Raw genomic sequence first — 22,753 nt, 5'->3', positions numbered from 1 at the left:
CTATTACTGATATTATCTATCAGTAACGACTCTTACTTATAGTCGTTACTAATAACATTTGTTTTTTCCAGTTTTTTGAACTAAGAGTATCTGTAACGGTTTTTAAATGCTCTTACAAATAGTTTTGAGCATCTGTAACAGTATTTTGAAAAACCGTTACAGATATCGATTCATAAAGGGTATCTGTAACGGTTTTCGAATGCCTTTACAGATACTATATAACCATTTGTAACAGTTTTTTGAATGTCCTTACAGATACTTCATTATAACTCGAGAGCAAATTCTCCTTTCTTTCTTCTCTGCTCCTGTCCTACTTCCATTGCCGTCGCTCTGCCAATTTAAGTTGTCGATTGCTACAAGGGATCAACTTCAATTCCATCACACTTTGAAAGTTCAAGAGCATCGAGTCAAGAATAATGTTAGTTGACGACTTCGATCCATCCTCAATTAAGGTGCATCTATCATTATCTCATTCTTGTCCAGATCTAACTTCCATTTCACGTTTTTGTTTTATACAATACTTTGATGATGATTTCCTTTTCATTTTAGATCTGATTCGTTTAGTTTGAAATAACTCAAGCATTTACTTAAAATACATGTTACAATTGAGTTTATATTATTATACTAGATTCAGTATGTACATCATTTATCATCTACTTTCTTCTCTCAATGTATCCAAATCTCATCGCCTTCAATCTGAGAGGTATTAATTCTTGTTTTTGGAATCTCGTAGACGAACGCATGATATACGTATATGTAGATAGATAGTTAGATCTATAGATGTATGAGTTGAATTTGATTGCATTTCGTAATACCTAGTGACTGAATCATGTTAATTGACAAAATGAAAGTTCTGGAGAAAGAAGCAAAGTGGATACAAGAAACGTATTTCCTTAGAAGAGCTCTAATGAGAGAGAGAGTGAAAATCAGAAGAGTAGAATCTGTAGTTTGATTGAACACATTCTGCAAATAGAGATTTTCCTATTGCTTTTAATTATTGCTTTTAATTCTTTGTTGGATGATCTGGTAATTGAACTTCTCCTTCCTTCCTGATAATTGTGTCCTCTCTTTCACCTTTCAAAATACTCTAATGCCTACAAGCATGTTAAATCAAGCATGTTCAGTCTTGATCTCGTTTATATACTTACAAAGTCTTTTTTGAATGCATGTCAACAAATGTTTACAGCCGGACCTAGATGGAAGTAAGATTGAGATAACATGTGCAGCCTACGGTGGTCATCTAGGCCATGTATTTAAAGGAGAAAGCTTTCCTACGTCAACCAAGTTTGGCAACTCCTCTGGTGGACGTTGGATATTAAAGAAACAAACTAAGAAAGAAGAAGCTGAAGCTGGAGCGTTCATATTATTACTATGAATAATTTAGTTCAAATATATTGAGATAATTGATTGATTTTTGGATTAAGTATTTTTTGGATTGGTCTTTTGTTTATATAAATGTTTTTACTAAAACAACTATTTAATATTGTTTACAAGGACGACAAATATTAATAATTCAAATAAAAACCGGAATATATTTCAATATCAGTAACGGTTCTGCCAAAGGAATATCGTTACTAATACTCATATCAGTAACGATAATACCATTGGAAAGACTCTTACTGATACTGATATCAATAACGGCAATATCATTGGCAGAACCCTTACCGATACTCATATCAGTAACGGCATTGCCTTCGGCAAAACCATTACAAATACTAGATGACTATCAGTAACAGCTATCTAATGTCATTACAAATATTAGATAAGTATCAATAACGTTCTTTTCTGTAACGAATGGTAATGGTTTTATTCGTCGTTACTGGAAGTTATCAATAATGGTTTTTGAGGCTTTCAGTAACAGCATTAACCCTCACTGATATCCCTTTTTCTACTAGTGGATCAACCTCTAAACCAAGGAATTGCTTGAGCTAATGAAGTTCTTTCATCTGGAAACCTACCGATAAACTCTCCTTTGTACGAAGAATTAATGTCTCATTATTACCAATTATGATCAACTCATCAACTTACACACAATAGCTAGTTTCCCTTCATTGGATTTGACAAACAAGCTAGAATATGTGGTGTTACTAAATAACCATGTGTGTTAAAAATGCAGCAATCTTACCATACCATGCCATGGGTGCTTGTTTTAATCCGTAAAGTGTCTTTCGCAGTTTACACACATATTTAGGATGGTCTTGATTTTGAAAACCATTTGTCTAAATCATGTAAATATCTCGATCCAACTCTGTGTAAAACTCTAGTCTGCCATAAACTCCAATCTTTATTGGTTTCAAGTGCAAGCAAGACTCGAGCAGTTGTAAGTTTTGCCACTAGACTAAATGTTTCATATAGTTGAGTTTGTATTGTTGAGAGAAACCACGAGCTACCAATCGGTGCCTTGAAACTCTTAATTAACCCGTATTGGCGACGCTTTATCTTGTAAACCCACTTGTATGATATATGTTTCACATCTCTTGGATTTTGTACGAGATCTCAAGTCTGATTATTTTGTAGTGCATTGATCTCTTCTTACATAGAGATTATAGCTATATTAGTATACCTAGGGTTTGGCCTTCGAGTTCTTGTTGACCTTTGAAGTTGAAGTTGTTTCACTAAACTCATCTTCTTCGTTTAGTTGTTGATAGATGTCAGTTTGCCAAGGATTTTGAGATTCCTCTATTTTGATGTCATCGCTATTTGGATCTCTAGGTTAATCTAAACTTGGTGTGAGTTTGATAGTATGCTTCCCAATATTTTGTTGTAGCTTTTATTCAAATTCTCTATAGTCCGATAACACCTCCTTCTCTAAAGACCACCATGAAGATGCTTCATCAAACACTACATTCATGAAGTGTAACATTTTCCACTTGTTGGATCGCAACATTCCATCCCTTTCTTTGGTTGTCGTATCCCACAAATATGCATCTAACAGTTTTCTTGTCAAACTTGGTTCGTAGATGATTAGGAAAAAATAAATAACATACACAGCCAAATACTCGAAAGTAGCTAACTATAAGTTTCATGTTCCACAGTTTCTCGAAAGGTGAAACAAATCCAATTCTTGGTTGGAGAAGTTTGTTGATTACGAAGGTTGTAGTCCTCATTCCTTCCGCCCAAAACCTTCCTTCCATAAACATTCTTTGCATGTAGCACACTTTGACAAACTTTTGCAAGATGTTGATTCTTTCTCTCCGCCACATCATTTTGTGGTGTGTTAGCATAAATATAATGATGATGTATTCGGAACTCCCTTAGGTATTGAGAGAACTCGACTAAGCTATATTCTCCCCCATTGTTTATGTGCAAGCACATGATCTTCTTTTCGACTTCTCCTTCAGTTGTTTCTTTAAACTCTTTAACCTTTGAGAATGTCTCCGATTTTTTTCATAAAGAAAATCCATACATACCGGGAGATGTCATCAATAAATGTCACCATGTATTGCATCCCGCTGATAGATGGTTGTTTAATTGGCCTAAATACATCAGAGTGAACTAACTCTAACCGTTCCTTTTCTCTAAACTTCGATTCTTTATATGGTAATTGATGTGCTTTACCGTATTGACATCCTTCACATACCGTGTATGTTCGTACCTCAACTTGTGGAAGTCCCTTAAGCATCGAATTCTTCACCGTCACACTTAGTTTGGAGTAGATGTCTCATTTTTTCTTGTCTTGTCTACATATGCAAACTCTACTAACATAACATAGACTGACTTCAATCGTTGTCCCTCCATAGTTGGTGTTACTGTGACTTTTAGGTCATGATAAACATTTACATCTCGGGAACCGAATAAGACATAGTGCCTTGATGATGTCAATTGAGCTACAAATAATAATTTTTTCTTCATTCTTGGGACATGATAAATATCTTGAAGTTGTACTTTTTCATAATTGTATCGGGGTGTAAGAATTGTCTTACCGATGTGACCTATCTATAACCTTGCATTGTCATTTGTTACCACCACACGACCTCCTTTGTACTCAGACAAGTTTTGCAATTTTTGTTTGTCTCTCGTCATATGATTTGAACAACCCGAATCTACAATCCAATCATTCTTATTTTTTTTTTGGGGGGGGGGGAACGACTTAGCGTCATTTTATTAAAAATTCAAAAAATGGGAAAAAAACCACGAGTTTAAGAAATCATTCTAGACAGGCTTAGAATGATTTTGAAGTCGTAACATTCTGAATAAAACCTAAAAAGCTAAAAACGTAAATGAATTATCTAATTACAATACTTTCAATTCTAGTGAGTTTAAAAAACGGTAAATTCCAGTTCCTATAGATATTCCAGTTTTGCTTTGTGCTTGGAATTCTTGTCCACGTTCCCGCGAGGGCGCTACAATCCGATACAATATTTCCCATAACTCTTAACCGCTCCTGCGGGTTTTGCCATATACCCTTGTATTCCATTCTTGCCAAATGTTATACACCACTACTCCAAAGCCGCACTTGAACACGCTTGTTGCAAATCAATTTCTCTTGACTTTGAGTAATGATGCATCTTTGATTTCATTCCATTCGCTCGGGAAACTGATCAGCTCTAGGCTTTTATAGAATCTGTCCCAAAGCTCTGAAGCAATACAACAGCTCCTGAATAGGTGATCTATGGTTTCTTCATTTCATCTATATAGAAGACAGTTCGTATCCAAGATGCTCATATACTTTCTGATACGATCATAAGTGCTGAGTCTTTCCCAGAAGGCAAGCCATAGGATGAACTGGTGTCTAGGGATAATCTTCGTTAACCCTACAAGAGGAGCCCATTCTACTTTTTGTGCTTTTTCCCGGGTTACCTCCCATATTTTCTTCGATACCATCTTCCCATTGTCCTCAGCTTTCCATTCATGAATATCCGGTCTGTCGTGTAGTTGTATATTACTTATATGATCATGTATCCTGTCTTTCGGATTTCTTCTCAAGAGTGAGTCTCAATTCCCGTCTTTAATGTCTCTGATTTTCGCTTTTGTGCAGTCTTTTCTGATGCGGGTATTTTGAAACTCCTCCTTGTGGATGATAGGCTGGTTTTCGAACCAGGGTCGTGCTAGAATAGAGTGTCTTTCCCGTCCCCTAGCTGGATGTCATAAAGATCTGCAATATCGCTTCTTAGTTTAAGAATCTTTTTTAAAGACCAGCTCATACCTCCATGAATTTTGTAGGTCCATATGCTGGTTTCGTATTTCATAAACCTCGTATGCACCCATTTGATCCATAATGACTCCTGATTGCGCTTCAAAGCCCACAGATGCTTGAAGGTGAGAGCCTTGTTCCACTCGATACAGTTCTTCAAGTCGATGCCTCCATCGTCCTTCAGTTTGCAGAGAGCGGTCGATTTGATTTTTTTCCTCCTCTTCCGCTATTGCCCTAGATAAAGTTCCTCATCAGTGTATCGAGCTCCTTCATTACCTTATTCGGAATGACCATTTGTTGCGCCCAATAGCCAACTATGCCCATGACCACAGATTTGATAATTCCGATCCTCCCTGCATAAGAAAGTTTTTTCGCTACCCAGCCAGATATCGTGTTTTATACCTTTTCAATTAGCGGCTTGCAGTGTGAGATCTCGATCTACTTCGCGGTTAACGGAATTCCTAAGTACATTACGGGAAAACTGCCTTCCTTGATGCCCATGATGTTGAAGATGTCCTGCTTCGTTTTGTCATTCACGCCTCCATAAAATGCCACATTTTTGCTTTCATTAATAGTTAAACTTGTAACTTTAAAAAAGAACGTTAGTGCAGCCCTAATAGTTTTAATGGAATCAATGTCTGTGTGCGCTAGAATGAACAAATCGTCAGCAAAGCATAAATGGGTTACCTCCTCTACCTCACAGAATGGGTGAAAGATGTATGGACGATTCTTTCGGAACATCGCGAAGATGCTCTCAAAGATCGCCGTGATAGCTACGAAAAGGTAATAAGAGAGGGGGTCCCCTTGCCTTATCCCGTTTTCACCCTTGAAATAGCCTTTGTGGACTCCATTGACGCTAACAACAAAGTAAGATGATGAAACGCACTGCATAATCCAATCAATAAAAATCATAGGAAAAGCAGATACAACCAGAAAGTCTCGAATAGCTTCCTATCTAGCAGAGTCGAAAGATTTCTTGATATCTATTTTGAAAGTCACTCTCGGAGATATTTTCTTATTCCCGTAGCGTTTTAAAAGGCTCTGCATGAGAATAATATTATGAGAAATTGTCCTACCGGGGATGAATGCTGATTGGTTAAGATTTATAATTTTTCCTATGACATTTTTAAATCGTTTAGAAATTATTTTTGAAATTATTTTATAAAGTTCTACAAGAAACTAAGATTGTTAGACATTTGGATGCAACATTTATCGGTTAGGTCTTATTGTTTACGAGTGTTCTCGCTAATTTTAGGTTTTGCTTGTTTTTGTTATTGTGAACCTTCTGTTTAATGTGTTTCATTTTTGTCACTTTTGTCTCTCTTTTTTAAAAGTAACCTTTGTTTAAAAAGAAAAGGCAATAAGATGAATAAAAATAGGATTTTACAAAAGCTAATATTCCCCAACTTTAAATAAGGGAAAGCATGTGCATTTATGTAATGGGACTCCTCCTAGATCCAAATCCACTCTGCTTTAGGGGATATGTTCTCAAAAGTTGAAGACACACTCACATCCTTATAATACATCATTAGTATCCTTAATTTTACTATGAGCCTAATGGAAAAATATTCTTTGTATAATGGTGTTATATGACAATGATTCTTTATTTTTTTATTTGACTGACTATTTGGTTATAACGAATCGAATACTTCGAAGGAAAAACATCTCTCAAAAGATAATATATATATATATATATATATATATATATATATATATATATATATATATATATATATATATATATATATATATATATATATATATATATATATATATATATATATATATATATATATATATATATATATATATATTTAGTTGGTAGGTAGCAATATTATAGACTTCTTGAAGGATATGAAAATACTTATTCATATCCTTTTATTTGTGTCTTCTTTGTTGATGTGTTTCCTTTTGGTAGACTCGTTTTCTCACTAATTCTTTGTCATTTGTTTGATAACCCTTTAAAATATTGACATTTTGTTGAAAGAAAGAAAGGAAATATAAAAGGTCACGTTAAAAATTCTATACCTAATTACCTAAAACATTGGAAATTTTTGTTGTTGAGAAGCATGAAAATAAGCTTAATAATTAAGTTGAATTGAATTAGCTTGATGTATAATGTTGATCTCATAACAATGCAATCATATATGGGAAACACCAAAATATCAAAGGGAACATAAGTTCAGAAATATCACAAGAAAGTTTTAATTTGATTTTCCGAGGGAGATTGGTGTTTGGATTTACCCTTGAGAATCAAGTTTTGAAAGAAAAAAAAAATGACAAAGGAAAAAACAAACATGCCCCAACAACAATTTTATTTTTCCCAAACCCTTTCTTCTTCTCTCTTTGTATTCAAATGATATATCAAGATGCTTTTAAATAACATCCTTAACTAGTATTTGTTTTTCGAATTTTAAGAAGTTAGCCCTATTTCAAAATCATGACATTATGCTTCACATTCTGTTTCAATTTAAACTATTGTTATCAAATCTGATATTTTTTTGTTTCTTAGTTAAGATTTCTAAAACTGTAATGTATTTATTATTAGTAATATGAAGAGGAATCTTGCAAATAATAATACAAGGGATGAGTTAATTTGGATCTTGAAAGTTGAAGCTGGCATGCATTGGGGAGTGTTAATATTGAATGTGAGAATATTCTGGCATACAAAAGTTCCAACAACTAAACTCCAAAGATTAAATACTAAACTAAAAACCATCATTAGATTATCATTAAGTCAGCCCACAAGGGGACGACCGGACCGCCATTTCAAAATTCAGTACTGCTTTTGTCAGCTGCCTGTCTTTTGTTTCCTTCCACATACATACCTATAGATCAAACCTCTAGATCTAATTAGTTAATAACATTCAAACTAATAAAAAAAAAAAACTTTCTACATTACTCCCATAATCCCATTAGAATACTTAACCAATACCCATTTTATACTAACAATTTACCATACAATATACCAATAACCATGATCACTATATCTCGATGCTTAAAAATCGTGACATAAATGAAATGTTGACTAAATATCTGTTTTTCTTATTAAAATTGGTGTGATTTGTTTCAATTTCAGTTTAAGAGTGAGTTCACGTTTCATCTTGTCGATTTTGATATTGAATCATGGATAAGTTTCAAATGATGGATAATTACTCTCACAAAAAAGTGAAGAGCCGGTTCATGTTTCGTATTGTCGGAGAATATGTACAAAGCATAACCCTAGTTAGGGATTTTCAAATAAGTATTACTCGAGATGAAAGTTACTCTATAAGGATGCAAAATAATGAAATGGTTCAACATAATTACGAAAATTTGAATCAAAGTATATTGCAAACCTCCGCCTAAATCACTCTTACACTAGTGTTTTGAACTAACTATCTAGCTAGAATAAGATTTTGTTTTAATATATATATATAGTTTAAATATAATTTGTGCTACTTCAGTGTGGATTAAGAATGGAATTTAATTATAAATCTCATTTTTCAATTCCATTTTAAAAAACTCATTTTTTTCATTTGTCTTTTTTTCTTGAACTTTGAAATTAAGTTATAACCCTTTTATTTAAACATCCAAATGGAATTGGAGAAGTTAAAAACAAGAATTAAAGAGACATCTCTCTATCTCTATATATGTGCCTGCTCTATTATCTATGGAGTCCTATGGACTAGGTCGTGAGTGCAAATTAAATTAAATATTATGTTTTATTAATTAAAAACTTTTAGTTAAGCATTTAATTAAGAGAAATGCTCTTAATGTGCTGATTAATCTCTAAAATAAACCTTCATCACAATTCGCTTAATTACAAATATAATGACAAAATAACAAATTAAGATATTTCATGAATGTTCCAAAGCAACTTATATGTAATGCACTGAATTACTCGGGATATCTTTATCCAAAAAAATAATAAACTATAATACCTTCAAATAAATCATTGAACCTCCGTAACTCAAGCCCAAAAGATACTCATTAAGGTATATATATATAGCCTCAATAAAATCCCCTTTTATATCCTAGCGGCAAGAAATCCTAGCAGCAAGAAGGAGTGAATACTAAGTTTAAGTTTCTGGATTCGAGTCCTTGAGGCGGCAAATTTTGCGTTTTTTTTATAGCCTCAATAAATATATAAGAAACGCAAGACATGAGTATATAGAAAGAAAAATAGTGATAACAATAAATTTTATATGTATTTAATTCGAGTTTATCTAATAGCTTATTTTTAATTTATCTACTTAAATGAAATGTTGCTCATTTAATTAACCTCTATCTAGCTATAGGGCCTTCACTGTTTTAAAAATAAATATAAATAAAAAACTTACAATATACTGATCACGGATGGAAATAGATTGATGAAACCTGAAAGTATATAAATTAACCAAATCATAAGCTAAGGAATTTACTTGCTCGTGTGGATTTTCTCTATCTTTCTAATTCAAGCTTGAGAGAGAGAGAGAAGGAGATTAATTTGAATAAAATGGCAGAAGAAGCAAACCCTACTGGTTCCGTAGAAAACCCAGAAGATAGATCTAATCCTCCTCCCTTCAAGAGGAAAAGAAACCTCCCCGGAACACCAGGCAAGCTTCAAGACTCTTTTTCTTATTCTTTTTTATCTTTGATAGTTATAAAATTATTTCATTAATATATGAAAAAACTGTCAAACAACTCATCTTAGGATGCAAATGAATTGAGATCCATACAAATCCTATTATGATTTCGGAACTTCTTATAAAAGTGAGACTAATAGACTATAGATAATTTTATGCGTACATTTTTTAACTTGAACCGTGTTGATTTAGTGGTTTGTACAAGTGTATTAGTAGTATATTTCCTCACAAACAGTACCCAGGTTCGGGGCGTTACATCTATGATGAGTTATTTTTCTTCTCTATCCTTTTAACTCTATCTTTACATGAATATGTGTGTTCATATATATAGATCCTCAAGCGGAGGTGATCTCTTTATCTCCGAAAACCCTAATGGCGACGAATCGATTCTTGTGTGAGATATGTGGTAAGGGGTTTCAAAGAGATCAAAACCTACAACTTCACCGACGAGGCCATAACCTACCATGGAAACTCAAGCAAAGGACGGGAAAGGAGCCGAAGAAGAGAGTGTATGTTTGTCCCGAAAAGAGTTGTGTCCATAACCACCCATCTAGGGCTCTAGGTGATTTGACCGGAATTAAGAAGCATTTTTGTCGGAAACATGGAGAGAAGAAGTGGAAGTGCGAAAAGTGTTTGAAGAGGTATGCGGTTCAATCTGATTGGAAAGCTCATTCCAAGACTTGTGGCACTAAAGAGTATAAGTGTGATTGTGGCACAATATTTTCTAGGTATGTTAACTCTATCTTTTTTGCTTCTTCATCTATTCAAATGGTAATAGTGTCTTAATAACATTTTGAAACTTACAAGTTTAATATTAGAATTGTTACATTGAAATGAAACGTAAAATCAAGAAGAATTTAGGGTTTTTTTTACCTCGGTTAAATCAATATAAACCTCTCTTCATGAATGTTTTTAAAATGGGAAACTTTCTACTATTATGGTATTCAAATGTACACAAAATAGTTTTTGAACTTTGTATTCTTCCCTAAAAGGCTTGAGGAAAGAGTTTTTTTTAGTTTTACTTAGTTTTTTTTCTAAAATTTATGTTTAATGAAAGTTTAAATAAAAAATTGGTTTTAAAATTTGAAGACTAATTTACCCTTAATTAAGGTGAGAGAATAGTGGCTTAGAGAGTGAAAATAAAATTAAAGGGTAGTTTTTATATTTAAATAGATAAATTATTGATTAGATTTTTGATATAATATTTAAGTTTTAGGATCAAAACTGTGTTTTTATCTCAATAACCAAACATCAAACAAGCCTTAAGTCAACGCAAAGTCAAATTTATGGAACAACGAAAAATTCACTTTAAAAAAATCAAGAATATATTGATTTGCTTAAGCATGCATAATGTTATTTTTTGTTATGATAAAAGCATTTCATTAATCACATCATCGTAAATTTGACAAATAATCACAAAGATAAAAAAAGACGGACAATGGAACAATAGAGTTTCTCTTCAATTAAAAGTTCTCCATTTCATTAAGCATGATGTTTTTTTTTTTGGAAAATAAATGTAGAAGCTTTGTATTAATGAGGATGTTTTATTATATATATAAGTTCTCTTCATCATCTTAATTAATTCAAGATTCAAATAAAGATAGCTTCATCCTGATTTGTTCTTTAAAAAAAAAAAACTATTCCATAGCTTGATTTTGATCTTACATTGATGAAGTGTCTTATGTATGATTTAACATGAGCAGAAGAGACAGCTTCATCACCCATAGAGCATTTTGCGTCGCATTAGCCGAAGAGACAGCTAGGGTGAACGCAGCTTCAGCTATATCGACACATATCGGCAACGCCAATCCCATGTCGGCTAACGTTGATTACCAATTCATAGGACCTCCATTAGTCCCGGGAATGGCACAAGTGCATTTTTCTTCCATTTTCAAGCCAATCTCGAGCCATACCAATAATGGAAATATTATTGATCCAACAAATCATCAACTTTCTCTATGGATGGATCAAGCAAATCAATCACATGCCCCATTGAGTTCAGAATCATCGTCAATATATGACAATGAGCCAGTAGATAATTCAAATTATCAACTCAATTGGGTATTCGGAAATGCGAAAAATACAAACATTGACACGAATTTACTTCCTTTAAGCAATTTTGGACCAAAAAATGGGAAGATTTCAAGCCTTCCAACTTTCATCACCTCTCAATGCCAACCCCACCATCCGAACTCAATCGCGGATATGTCAGCCACAGCTTTGTTGCAAAAGGCTTCACAGGTTGGTACGACTTCTTCTCATGTTTATAGATCGTTTTTAGGAAGTACGTATAATGTTGCTGAAGATCATTTTGAGAACAAGTTTCGTGGGAATATTTATGGAATAGAAAACTCGGAAAATCATGATATATCTCCATACACATCAACATGTCAAACTATACGACGTAATGATGAAGATTGTAATGTGGGTGGGCAAACACGGGACTTTTGGGGGGTCGGGGTTCAACCCATATGCTATCCTACATCAATGAACGGATGGATCAAAATGGACGATATGGATCGAAATGTTTCTTTGGAATCTTTGCAAGAGAGGCTATAAAGTAAGTGAGGAAAAGGAGAGGGGAGATATAAGATTTGATGGCCAACTTTGCAACAAGGAACATGTGAAATTAGTGTGCTAATTAAGCAAAAAGAGGCCATGCATATGCCATTGAAATACCCTCAATGTTTGTTTCTTTAGGGGGAAAATAGTGGCTTTTGTTTATGATAAGTGGGAAGGAAAATGACTAAAATGCTGTCAACAATGTCTGAATTACATGTATTGTGATTATCTTGGTAAATTATGTACTTTAATTTCTTAGTAAATTAATGTAATCAAACATGCATATGCATCCCTTCCTTTAAATCTCCCATTTGAATTATGTTGGTTATTTTTTATGTTATTGGAACTTTGAGACAAGGTGATCCTTGTCCTTATTGTATTATGAGTAATTATATATCTTTTATTTATTTAAAAAATTAGAAATTATTTAAGAGTTATTATGGTCGCTTATTTCGCATGATTAGGGGTGAGCAAACGGGTAAACTCAACCCGTATTACCCAACCCATATTTAACCCAAATTAAATTTACCCAACCCATAGTTCAACCCATATTATTTACTAATATAAGTTGGGTTGAGTATGGGTTGGGTAACCCAAATTATTTTAGTTTTATTTTTTTATTTAACATGTATTTGACTCATTTAACACATTTTTATTCGTTTAACACATTTTTTACTATTTTGACATTTTTAATATGTTTTTCACGCGTTTAACACGTTTTTGACACGTTTAACAAGTTTTGACACGTTTTTGACACGTTTAACACATTTTTGACATGTTGAACACGTTTTACATGTTTTGGCATGTTTAACACATTTTTAACACGTTTTTGACACGTTTGACACGTTTTCAACACATTTGACACATTTTGACACATTTTTGGCACGTTTACCACGTTTTAACACGTTTTGACACGTTTAACATATTTTTCACATTTTTGACATGTTTCACACGTTTTTGGCACGTTTTGACACGTTTAACACGTTTTCCACGTTTTTGACACATTTTGACACGTTTAACACGTTTTCGACACATTTAATACGTTTTTCACATTATTGACACGTTTCACACGTTTTTCACATTTTTGGCACGTTTAACACGTTTTGACACGTTTTGAGACGTTTAACACCTTTTTCACGTTTTCGACACGTTTAATACGTTTTCGACACATTTAACACGTTTTTCACGTTTTAGACACGTTGGACACTATTTTTATATTTTGACACGTTTAACACGTTTGACACATTTTTCATGATTACGACACATTTAACACATTTTAACACGTTTTTCACGTTTTTGGCACGCTTAACACGTTTTGACATGTTTAACATGTTTTTCACGTTTTTCACATTATTAACACGTTTAACACGTTTGTAACATGTTTAACATGTTTTCACACGTTTTTCACGTTTTTGGCACGTTTAACATGTTTTGACACATATTCCACGTTTTTGGCACGTTTAACACGTTTTCCTCGTTTTTGGCACATTTTGATACGTTTAACACGTTTTTGAAACGTTTAACATGTTTTCACATTTTTGACACATTTAATACGTTTTCACACGTTTAATGTCAAACGTGTGAAAAACATATTAAATGTGTCAAAAATGCTAAAAACGTGTTAAACGTGACAAAACGTGTTAAAACTTATCAAAACGTGTTAACGTGTCAAAAAATATGTTAAACATGTCAAAAATATGTTAATTGTGTAAAACGTGTTAAAATGTCAAAAACGTGTTAAACGTGCCAAAAATGTTATAAATATGTTACAAACGTATTAAACATGTTAAACGTGTTAAGAATGTGAAAAACATGTTAAACATGTCAAAAACGTATTAAACGTACCAAAATGTGAAAAACGTGTCAAATATGTCAAAAACGTGTTTAACATGCCAAAAACATGAAAACATATTAAATGTGTGAAACACGTGTTAAACGTGTGAAAAACGTGTGAAAACGTGTTAAACATATCAAAAACGTGTTAAAATATTAAAAACGTGTTAAACGTGCCAAAAACGTGAAACCCGTATTAAACTTATTAATAACGTGTTAGTTATGTTAAAAACGTGTTAAACGTGCCAAAAACGTGAAAATCGTGTTAAACTTATCAAAAACGTGTTAAATATGTTTAAAATGTGTTAAACATGCCAAAAACGTGAAAATCGTGTTAAACTTATCAAAAACGTGTTAACGTGTTAGTTATGTTAAAAACGTGTTAAACGTGTTAAACTTGTCAAAAACGCGTTAAACGTATTAAACATGTCAAAAACGTGTTCAACGTGACAAAAACGTGTTATTAGTGTGAAAATGTGTTAAACATGTCAAAAACGTGTTAAACGTGTCAAAAACGTGTCAAAAACGTGAAAACGTTACAAAAATGTGAAAACGTGTGAAAAACGTGTTAAACGTGTGAAAAACGTGTTAAACGTGTAAAAAACGTGTGAAAACGTGTGAAAAATGTGTTAAACATGTGAAAACGTGTTAAACGTGTGAAAAACATGTTATAAGTGAAATGTGTTAAAAATATTAAAAATGTGTTAGATGTGTAGAAAACGTGTTAAACGTATGAAAAATATGTTAAACATGTAAAAAACGTGTTCGACTTAAAGTTGGAAGATGATTGGTTTATATTGGATTAATAATAGAGAATTAAATAAATTTATATAATTTGGGTAATTTGGGTAACCCTAACCCAACCCAAATTAAACTCAACCCAACCCATACTCAACCCAACCCATATTAACCAACCCAAATTAATATTTTGGGTTTGGGTTAGGGTTGGGTTTGGGTAAACCCATATTATGCTCACCCCTACGGCATGATCGGTAAAGGGTTTGAATTCAGATCTACAAAAAAATCAATAAAGTTTTTGTAAATACTTTTTTTTTACAAATATCTAAATTATTTACTAACTAGTTAATCTTGTTCGGATTGGGCTTTACAGGATCTAATGAGACCTAAGCTTAGTAAACATGTTACTGGCCAAGCCCATTTATCTTCTTAATATATAGCACAAGCCCGTAATTGTCTACCATTTCCTTAGGGGTTTTTTATGACTTCAACTCAAAAAAAAAAAATATTAGGAATAATGTGATATTTGTATTTATTTTAACAAGAAAACTAGAATGACACTCACATAAACATTAAATATACTAATATTTTTCAAAATTGACTTCGTAATTTGTACAATAACAAAGCGTAACTTCATCGATTCTAATGACCCATTTTATATGACACTAATAAATTAACCATAATTAATGAACTATTTCATATTAGCGAAGGAAAAACAATATGGAAAGGTAGTTCTCTAGATTTCACATTTCTATCTATAAAGGGGGATTTAATACAAAATTAATTTAGGGAGATTAATGCTAACTCAACAAAAAGATATTTTAGAAGTCAATCCACTAATATAAAAGAACCTAAGCCTTAAATTTTAATCATATTTATGACTACAAACATTGATGATGATTTCCTACTTTTTTTTGTATGGTTATTTTGCAAAAGTGGCCAAAAAATGCAAAATTAGCTAAGAATATGCCCAAAGGTCAATTTTATGTTGCATAACAAAAAGATTATTTCGTACTTTTTATATTATATATAAAAAAAAATCAATTTTTTTCTATTTATTATGATCATTGAATCTTAAACTTCTCACCTTTGTAAATATTATTTCGTTTGGCATAATTAGATTTTTCATCTTTTGTATTCATACTTGAAATTGAACTACAACTTCAAACATTTACGATGTTAAGTTTTTCATATTTAATATAAGTTCAAAAACTATTATTAATGTTATTATCATCATTATTATTACACTCTTGGCTGAACATGTGTATGAAACCCTAACAGCTCTATACATGATGAGTAGTGCTATCATGGACACATGGATTAAACGATATCAATGTAGGACAACAATACTCGACGAAGGTTGTATCCACACGACCCTTAGATTTTGATCCAACGCTCGATGAAGCGCAGTGTCGAGGCTGCGTTTGATAAAACACTTTGGAAACGACCAACTCGCCGTCTTTTTCATCCTCGTTGTTTCCCAAGTGGTATTGGTGCATGACCCAATTGGTCTTCTCCGGTTTCTTCTGTTTCCCGTAGTTGGTGTATAGAACGAGGATTTTCTTGTACCCTCTTATCTTACCGTTGGTAAGGACTGGCCTTGTTTTACCGGTTTTGTGCCATCGGGTCTCGTTTCCTTCTGTGTCGGTTTGAACTTTTCTCCTCTTGCGAGTTCCGGTCGTGTAGGCCTTTGATGGCCTGTGGAAAAAATGTCTAACCGACCCATCTTTGCTTACTCCTGTATACGATATCAAAATAGGAATGTCAATGACTGGCGAGTACTATGATCAAGAGATTTATGTTGAGAGTTGGATCATTTAGGTTGAGTTTTGAGATGGATCATTGTTAACACGGTTTTCACTATTATTTATGTACTTTTGAGTTGTTTTTTATTCAAATTATAACTATTTTCGAATAGTTATAGAGTTTTCACTATAATTTTGTGATCATTCCAAAAATATGGATTAATCAAATGGTTTCATCCTTTAAAAAGAAAAATTATGTAGATAAGATGGATGATCAACAAATGACAATTCTCGATTAGATATATGAGAATTTAAAAACACAAGAAATTAAAGGTCTAAAAGATAATGCGCGGAAGGTCTCAATAAGGGACATTAAGATTTGTGTTGATCTTTGCTTGTTCGAGGAGTGGGTGACATTTTGCATAGCTTTGCATTCTAATTTTTTTTTTAAAATAAATTACGTTGAACTACTTTTGACTTATGATCATTCCATATTTTATTAAGTTTTTCACCATAATTTTAAGATACACAAATATAAATTAATAAAATGGTTGATATGGTTGATAATGAATACATCCTAATTTCTTGATGTATTTTTATCTTTTATTATTTTGATCTATTTGATGTATAGCTTTTGAGTATATAAATTATGGCATAAATTAATTTGTAATTTCTCCATTATACAAGTGATCTTCACGGTTTTCCGGGGATCAACAAAAAAAAAATAGTTTCATTCTTTTCAAACAAAATTATGTAAATAAGATGGATGATGAACATGTGTTAAATCTTCCGAAAAAACCAATAAGCTAAAGTAATTTACAAAAATTCATAATTGAGTTTTTTTAATGTTTTGGGGCATAGAAACTATTTTGTTTGGTTACTTTGAGACAAATTTTGAGATTACTGAAAATATGTGGATGTATTATAAAGCTAGTTTGGATCCTTTCAAAATGAAAAATAAAAAATACCTGGAAGGCTCTCGGGATGTGTATAGCAAATTCCATTCTCTCCTTCAAGAGTAGGAATGAACTCACCAATCAATGGATGAAGAAAAATCTTACTATTAATATTGGAACAATCCAAACCGGCCTTAGCTTCCAAATGTTCTAGAAGTTCTTGATCACTCGGATCAAATTTCACCCCAGCTGGTAAACCCGGGAGACTATGAATCCCAGATGTCTTCTATATATATATAATTCATCAAATCAATAAGTTAAATAAATAAACAAACTGGGTTAAATAAATTATCCAATAAAGATCAAACCTTGTCACGAATTAGTTTGATTTGATGGCCACAAGAAGGACATGATGAATCCTTAGTGCAAACTTGTTGTGATTTTCCGGCAAGATCAGTGGAGGAGGACGGTTGTCTTCTAGAAAGTTCTGGATCATCATCGGTGCATAAAGTCATAATTATTGAATCATGTATGGGTTTTTAGTTTAGATCAAAGATTATAAGATGGACAGCCTTGTGTTATAAAGATGAAAGGGGAAAAAGGGGAGATTTTTAAATTTGGGATTGAGGGTGGTGGGCAAGGTATTAAGTTCTTTCACTTTTTTTAAGTTCTTTTTGTATTTATTGGTAGATTTACTCTTATCTTCAAACTCAAACTTCATCATCATGTCCTTATCATGTAAGTAAAATTTGGTATATATGAGAATGATAGATTAGAGATACACAACCAATTTATTATTATTATTATTATTTTAAAAATGCCAAGACTAAGACATTCATAGAACAAGAAAATCTAATTTGATCTCTTAATCAAGATTTTTGTCAATATTATTAGTTTATATAGAACCAACTTATTAGAAATAGAAAAAAGATTTTTTTTTTTTTTTTTGTAAAGAATGGTGAAATGTACTAATCAAGAATATATTTGAAATTGTTTGATGTTGAATTTATATGAATTTAAAAAATATATTATTTAAAAGTAGGTTAATTATTTGAGATTTTTTTATAAGTTTCAAAAACAAAATTATGAAAATATTGTTTAAATTTAAAAGTAAGCATTTTTAGTATTTTAATGGCTGAGATGATAATGAGGTTTGAGTGTAGTTTAGCTGAATAGGTATTACTAGGTGATGTGGAGTATTTTCGTAGTTGGTAGTGGTTTGAATCGAGACAACATATATAAGGAGACTTAATTGTTGAGTTATTATTCGTATTATCTTATTGTTTGTTTATTATCTGGCTATAAATGAATCGTCATACTTACGTATCATCATTGTGACGATATTTGTAATTCGTTGAGGATAACCCATGAAGTCGGATGGAGAGTCATCGCTCTTCTTGAAAATCTTTGTGCACGTTAATTTTTTTTTGTCCGTGTTATACTTTTATTGATTGTATTCAACTAATACGTATCATCATTGTGACGATATTTATAATTCGTTGAGGATAACCCATGAAGTCGGATGGAGAGCCATCGCTCTTCTTGAAAACCTTTGTGCACATTAAGTTTTTGTGTCCGTGTTCTCTGGTTTTTGTTTAGTTTCTTTATAATCTTTCATGAATATTATTTCCTTGATATCATAATTTGTTTTTTTTTTTTAATCAATAAGGTTCAAGATAGATGGATTTATTTGTAGCTTATTCACTACTCTCTTTAAATATGTATGATACAATTTTGCTTATTCAATAATCACTCTAAGAGACAAAAAAAAACAAGAAAGAACAGAAAAAATTACTAGGCTTGTTTAATTAAGTTTATTTGTAACAATTTATTGAATCAAGTTAGTGTAACTATATCTTATTAATTTGTAATTAAGAGTTATTGATGAAAAAATAAGTTGAATCAAACAAGAAGTTGGAGTAAATTTGGGGACTCCATGGATACCCTCCATTGTTGTCTTGCTAAGAGAGAGGGGGTGTCGGTTAGAGTGTCGTGCTGGAGTACACGTGAAGAAAAAGGGCTTAAAAGAAACGTAGGAAAGAAAGAATCAACATATTAAAGGAATCAATCAAATTTATAAGTGTTTTTATATATATATCTGTTCAAATAAAATCATAATTTGAAACAATTTTGATTCATTTGTATATATATACAGATTTGATTGTAATCCAGTTCGAGTTACAATGATTGTTTTAGTTACCATGATTGTTTTGAAACGATCATAAGTGACGTTTTAATTTTTATTTAAAACATCTTAAATTAAAATATAGGTAATATCTTAGACAATATTCAAAATAAAATAAATATAATATTAATTTGATTGTTTTATTTTTTAAACAATCAAGTTTGGAAAGTTAAAAAAAATGTTATTTTTTTCAAAAATAACAAATTAATTTGTCAATAGATTAAAACCAAAACTATACAAATAAGTCATTACATAATTTGTGGTAAATTAGTAAAATAAAACTATTATAAACAAATAAATCATAAATAAAACACGACACAATAAACAGAATAAAAAAAAAAGTATAAAGACAACCCAACTAGTAAGAACTAAAATCAACTACTTATAATTCAAGTCATTCTTATTAAAAAAAATTAATATATTTTATTTATTTTTAATAAAATAAGCCCCATGACACACCATCACTCTTAATGAAAATAACAGTTGATTTTTTTTTTTTTGGGATTCTTTCTTATTACATAAACGAGATGTTTCAATTTATTATTAATTATATTTGATTTCTTCCTCTCGCCGTATCTAATTAAGTACAGCCTATACAAACACGATAACTATGTTGTTATTAACTAAAAAAGCAAATTTTGCTTAAAAAGATATATACTTTATCAAATTTTGAATTTGGTTAGATTACTAGTTTAAGCTCCTATTTTTTATAGGAGGTTGAGTATTCAACCTATATTTAATATATTCCACGGCGTCAAAAGAAATATATATATATTTTCATCAAATTAGTTAAGTGAAAGAAGTAAAATAAATTAATTAATTAAATAATGTTTAAAAAAATTGAATTGTAATTACGTAGAAAAGTTGTTATGGAAAGAACATTTTCATTAATCAACAGTTACATTTAAAAATTAAAAATGATATTTTATTTAATACTCACATATCCTTGAGATTACAGATTTGGTTAGGATTTCAATACCCCAAATTCGATTTATTTGAAAAGATAAATATAGAACACAAGAAAATAAAAACACAAAATTATAGTGATTCACTCAAATGAGTTATGTTTACTGTACCTCACTATAAAAAATATAATATAAAATTTTGCCTCAAATTATTTATTTATCTAAATTATGTATTAATCTATAAAACCTCTAATAATAATAATAATAATAATAATAATAATAATAATATATATATATATATTATATATATATATATTTAGGTAAACCTAAATAACTTTTGATCAGACACCAACTCAAACCTAAATAAAAACACAAATTTAATAAATTTTAATTAACTTTTTATATTTTATTATAAGTGTAGGCTCCGTAACTCAACGATCCCTCACTTGGAGATTAACTTCATTTTCTTTCAATCGGTAGCGGCTCTCCATTCGGTGTCTTAACGAAGAAGACCAACTGAAGTTGCGCACAATTTCAGTTTCATATTTGTCACAGTTTTCATTAACATATCAGCTAGATTCTCACTCCCGGGAATATTCTCAAGAGCTAATACTCCATCTTCTAATGTTGATCGGATGAAATGATAACGAACTTGTATATGCTTCGTCCTGCCACGATAAACCAAACTCTTTGTCAAATGAATGGCACTTTGACTGTCGCATCGTAACAAACTTCCCTCGTAGTCTTGACCAAATTCTCGCAAAAAAAAACCTGCAACAATATCATATCCTTAGCAGCCTCTATCATACTAACATACTCTATATCGCAACTATAAAGAGCAAGAATCTTATGAAATTTTGAAATTCAACTAATTATAGTACCTCCCAAAGTATAGATGTACAATGTTGTGCTTTTTCTACTATCAACATTAGCATCATTGTCAACATCAATATATTCTTTCAAACCTTTGTTAGAATTTCAAAAATACAAATCGAGACTCATACTTCTTTTTAAGTATCGTATATAGTATCACTTTACTCTTTTTTCCCAATGATGTCTACCCGAGTTGCTCATAAATCAGCTAACAACTTTTATTGCATTTGTTGTGTTTGGTCGTTTATAAATCATCGCATACATAATACAACCAATGTCAGAGGCATACGAAACGGTGGCCATGTAATTTTTCTCATCCTCTGTTGAAGACGACTGGCCTTTGGATAGTCTAAAGTGACCAGCTAAGAAGGTAGTAACTGGTTTACATTATACATGTTGAATCTACTGGTAACTTTCTTTACATATTCTTCTTGTGAAAGTTTGAGAACTTCTTTATCCTTAAATATTATCCTAGTGATTTGTTTTGTAGCACTCAAATCTGTCATTACAAATTTCTCAGACAAATCTCTTTTTAGTTTGTTAATCTCATTCAAGCTTGTTATAGCAATCAACATATCATTAACGTAGAGGAACAAAATTATGTATGATTTATCAAATCTCTTGATATAAAAGCAATGATCAACTTCACACCTCATAAAGTTGTTATATTTCATGAAGTTATTAAATTTTTATATCATTGTCTTGGAGCCTGTTTCAAACCATACAGACTCTTCTAAAGCTTACACACAAACTCATGTTTTTCTTTTTACTTAATAGCCTTGTAGTTGTCGCATTTAATTTCTTCATCCAAATCACCGTGAAGAAAATTGGTTTTGACATTCATTTGTTAAAGATGAAGGTATTCTTTCACAACCAAACTCAAAATAGTTCTAATTGTCATCAATTTGACTAATAGAGAAAATATATCGTTGGAGTCAATACATTCCTTATGTTCAAATCATTTCACAACCAACTTTTCCTTATACCTTATAGTTTTATCTTGTTCTTCTTTAATCCTAAAGAACAATTTGTTGTGAAGTTATTTATTTCCCTTTGGTAGCTCATTAAGCTCCAAAGTCTGACTCGACGTCAAAGGGTCCATCTCATCTTTCATCACAGACTCTCACTTAACTGATTTATCTGATTGTATTGTTTCCTCGTAGCATTCAGGTTGTCTGTATCTGTCAACAAGATATAAATCAAAGATGGGGACCACCTCTCGATTAGTTTTCGATTTTTGACGATCTTTTCAACTGTACAACCGGTATTTGTTGA

At 31.6% G+C, this 22,753-nt stretch overlaps 2 protein-coding genes across 3 annotated transcripts; one reads left to right on the top strand and one right to left on the bottom strand.

Moving 5' to 3' along the window:
• Positions 1-9,611: 9,611 nt before the first annotated feature.
• LOC124946257 (zinc finger protein NUTCRACKER-like) lies at positions 9,612-12,353 on the top strand. Its single transcript, XM_047486821.1, has 3 exons — positions 9,612-9,711; positions 10,070-10,469; positions 11,445-12,353. The coding sequence occupies exons 1-3, from the start codon at positions 9,612-9,614 to the stop codon at positions 12,298-12,300; spliced, it is 1,356 nt and encodes a 451-aa protein (XP_047342777.1). The 3' UTR covers positions 12,301-12,353.
• Positions 12,354-16,073: 3,720 nt separating this feature from the next.
• Positions 16,074-18,209, bottom strand: LOC124946051 (NAC domain-containing protein 73-like). Of its 2 annotated transcripts, none has more exons than XM_047486608.1 (3): positions 17,884-18,209; positions 17,588-17,798; positions 16,074-16,612 (listed from the first exon to the last, which is right to left on the bottom strand). In XM_047486608.1, the coding sequence occupies exons 1-3, from the start codon at positions 18,028-18,030 to the stop codon at positions 16,158-16,160; spliced, it is 813 nt and encodes a 270-aa protein (XP_047342564.1). In that variant the 5' UTR covers positions 18,031-18,209; the 3' UTR covers positions 16,074-16,157. The 2 variants fall into 2 exon arrangements, with proteins under 2 accessions (XP_047342564.1, XP_047342563.1); XM_047486607.1 differs by having other exon boundaries at positions 17,588-17,801; positions 17,884-18,207.
• Positions 18,210-22,753: the final 4,544 nt, after the last annotated feature.

The sequence above is a fragment of the Impatiens glandulifera genome, chromosome 7 (genome assembly GCF_907164915.1).
Source record: "Impatiens glandulifera chromosome 7, dImpGla2.1, whole genome shotgun sequence".
Lineage (NCBI taxonomy): Eukaryota > Viridiplantae > Streptophyta > Magnoliopsida > Ericales > Balsaminaceae > Impatiens > Impatiens glandulifera.
The sequence above is the reverse complement of the archived record's forward strand: the minus strand, read 5'-3'. Positions and strand labels throughout refer to the sequence as shown.

Bases quoted from the DNA above. Each gene is read 5' to 3' on its own strand.
- LOC124946051 (XM_047486607.1), bottom strand. From the start codon at position 18,030: ATGACTTTATGCACCGATGATGATCCAGAACTTTCTAGAAGACAACCG. The intron at 17,802-17,883 runs GTTTGATCTTTA...ATATATATATAG, and splicing joins TCAAACTAATTCGTGACAAG to AAGACATCTGGGATTCATAG. The intron at 16,613-17,587 runs GTATTTTTTATT...TATCGTATACAG, and splicing joins ACATCCCGAGAGCCTTCCAG to GAGTAAGCAAAGATGGGTCG.
- LOC124946257 (XM_047486821.1), top strand. From the start codon at position 9,612: ATGGCAGAAGAAGCAAACCCTACTGGTTCCGTAGAAAACCCAGAAGAT. The intron at 9,712-10,069 runs GCAAGCTTCAAG...TGTTCATATATA, and splicing joins AAACCTCCCCGGAACACCAG to TAGATCCTCAAGCGGAGGTG. The intron at 10,470-11,444 runs GTATGTTAACTC...TAACATGAGCAG, and splicing joins TGTGGCACAATATTTTCTAG to AAGAGACAGCTTCATCACCC.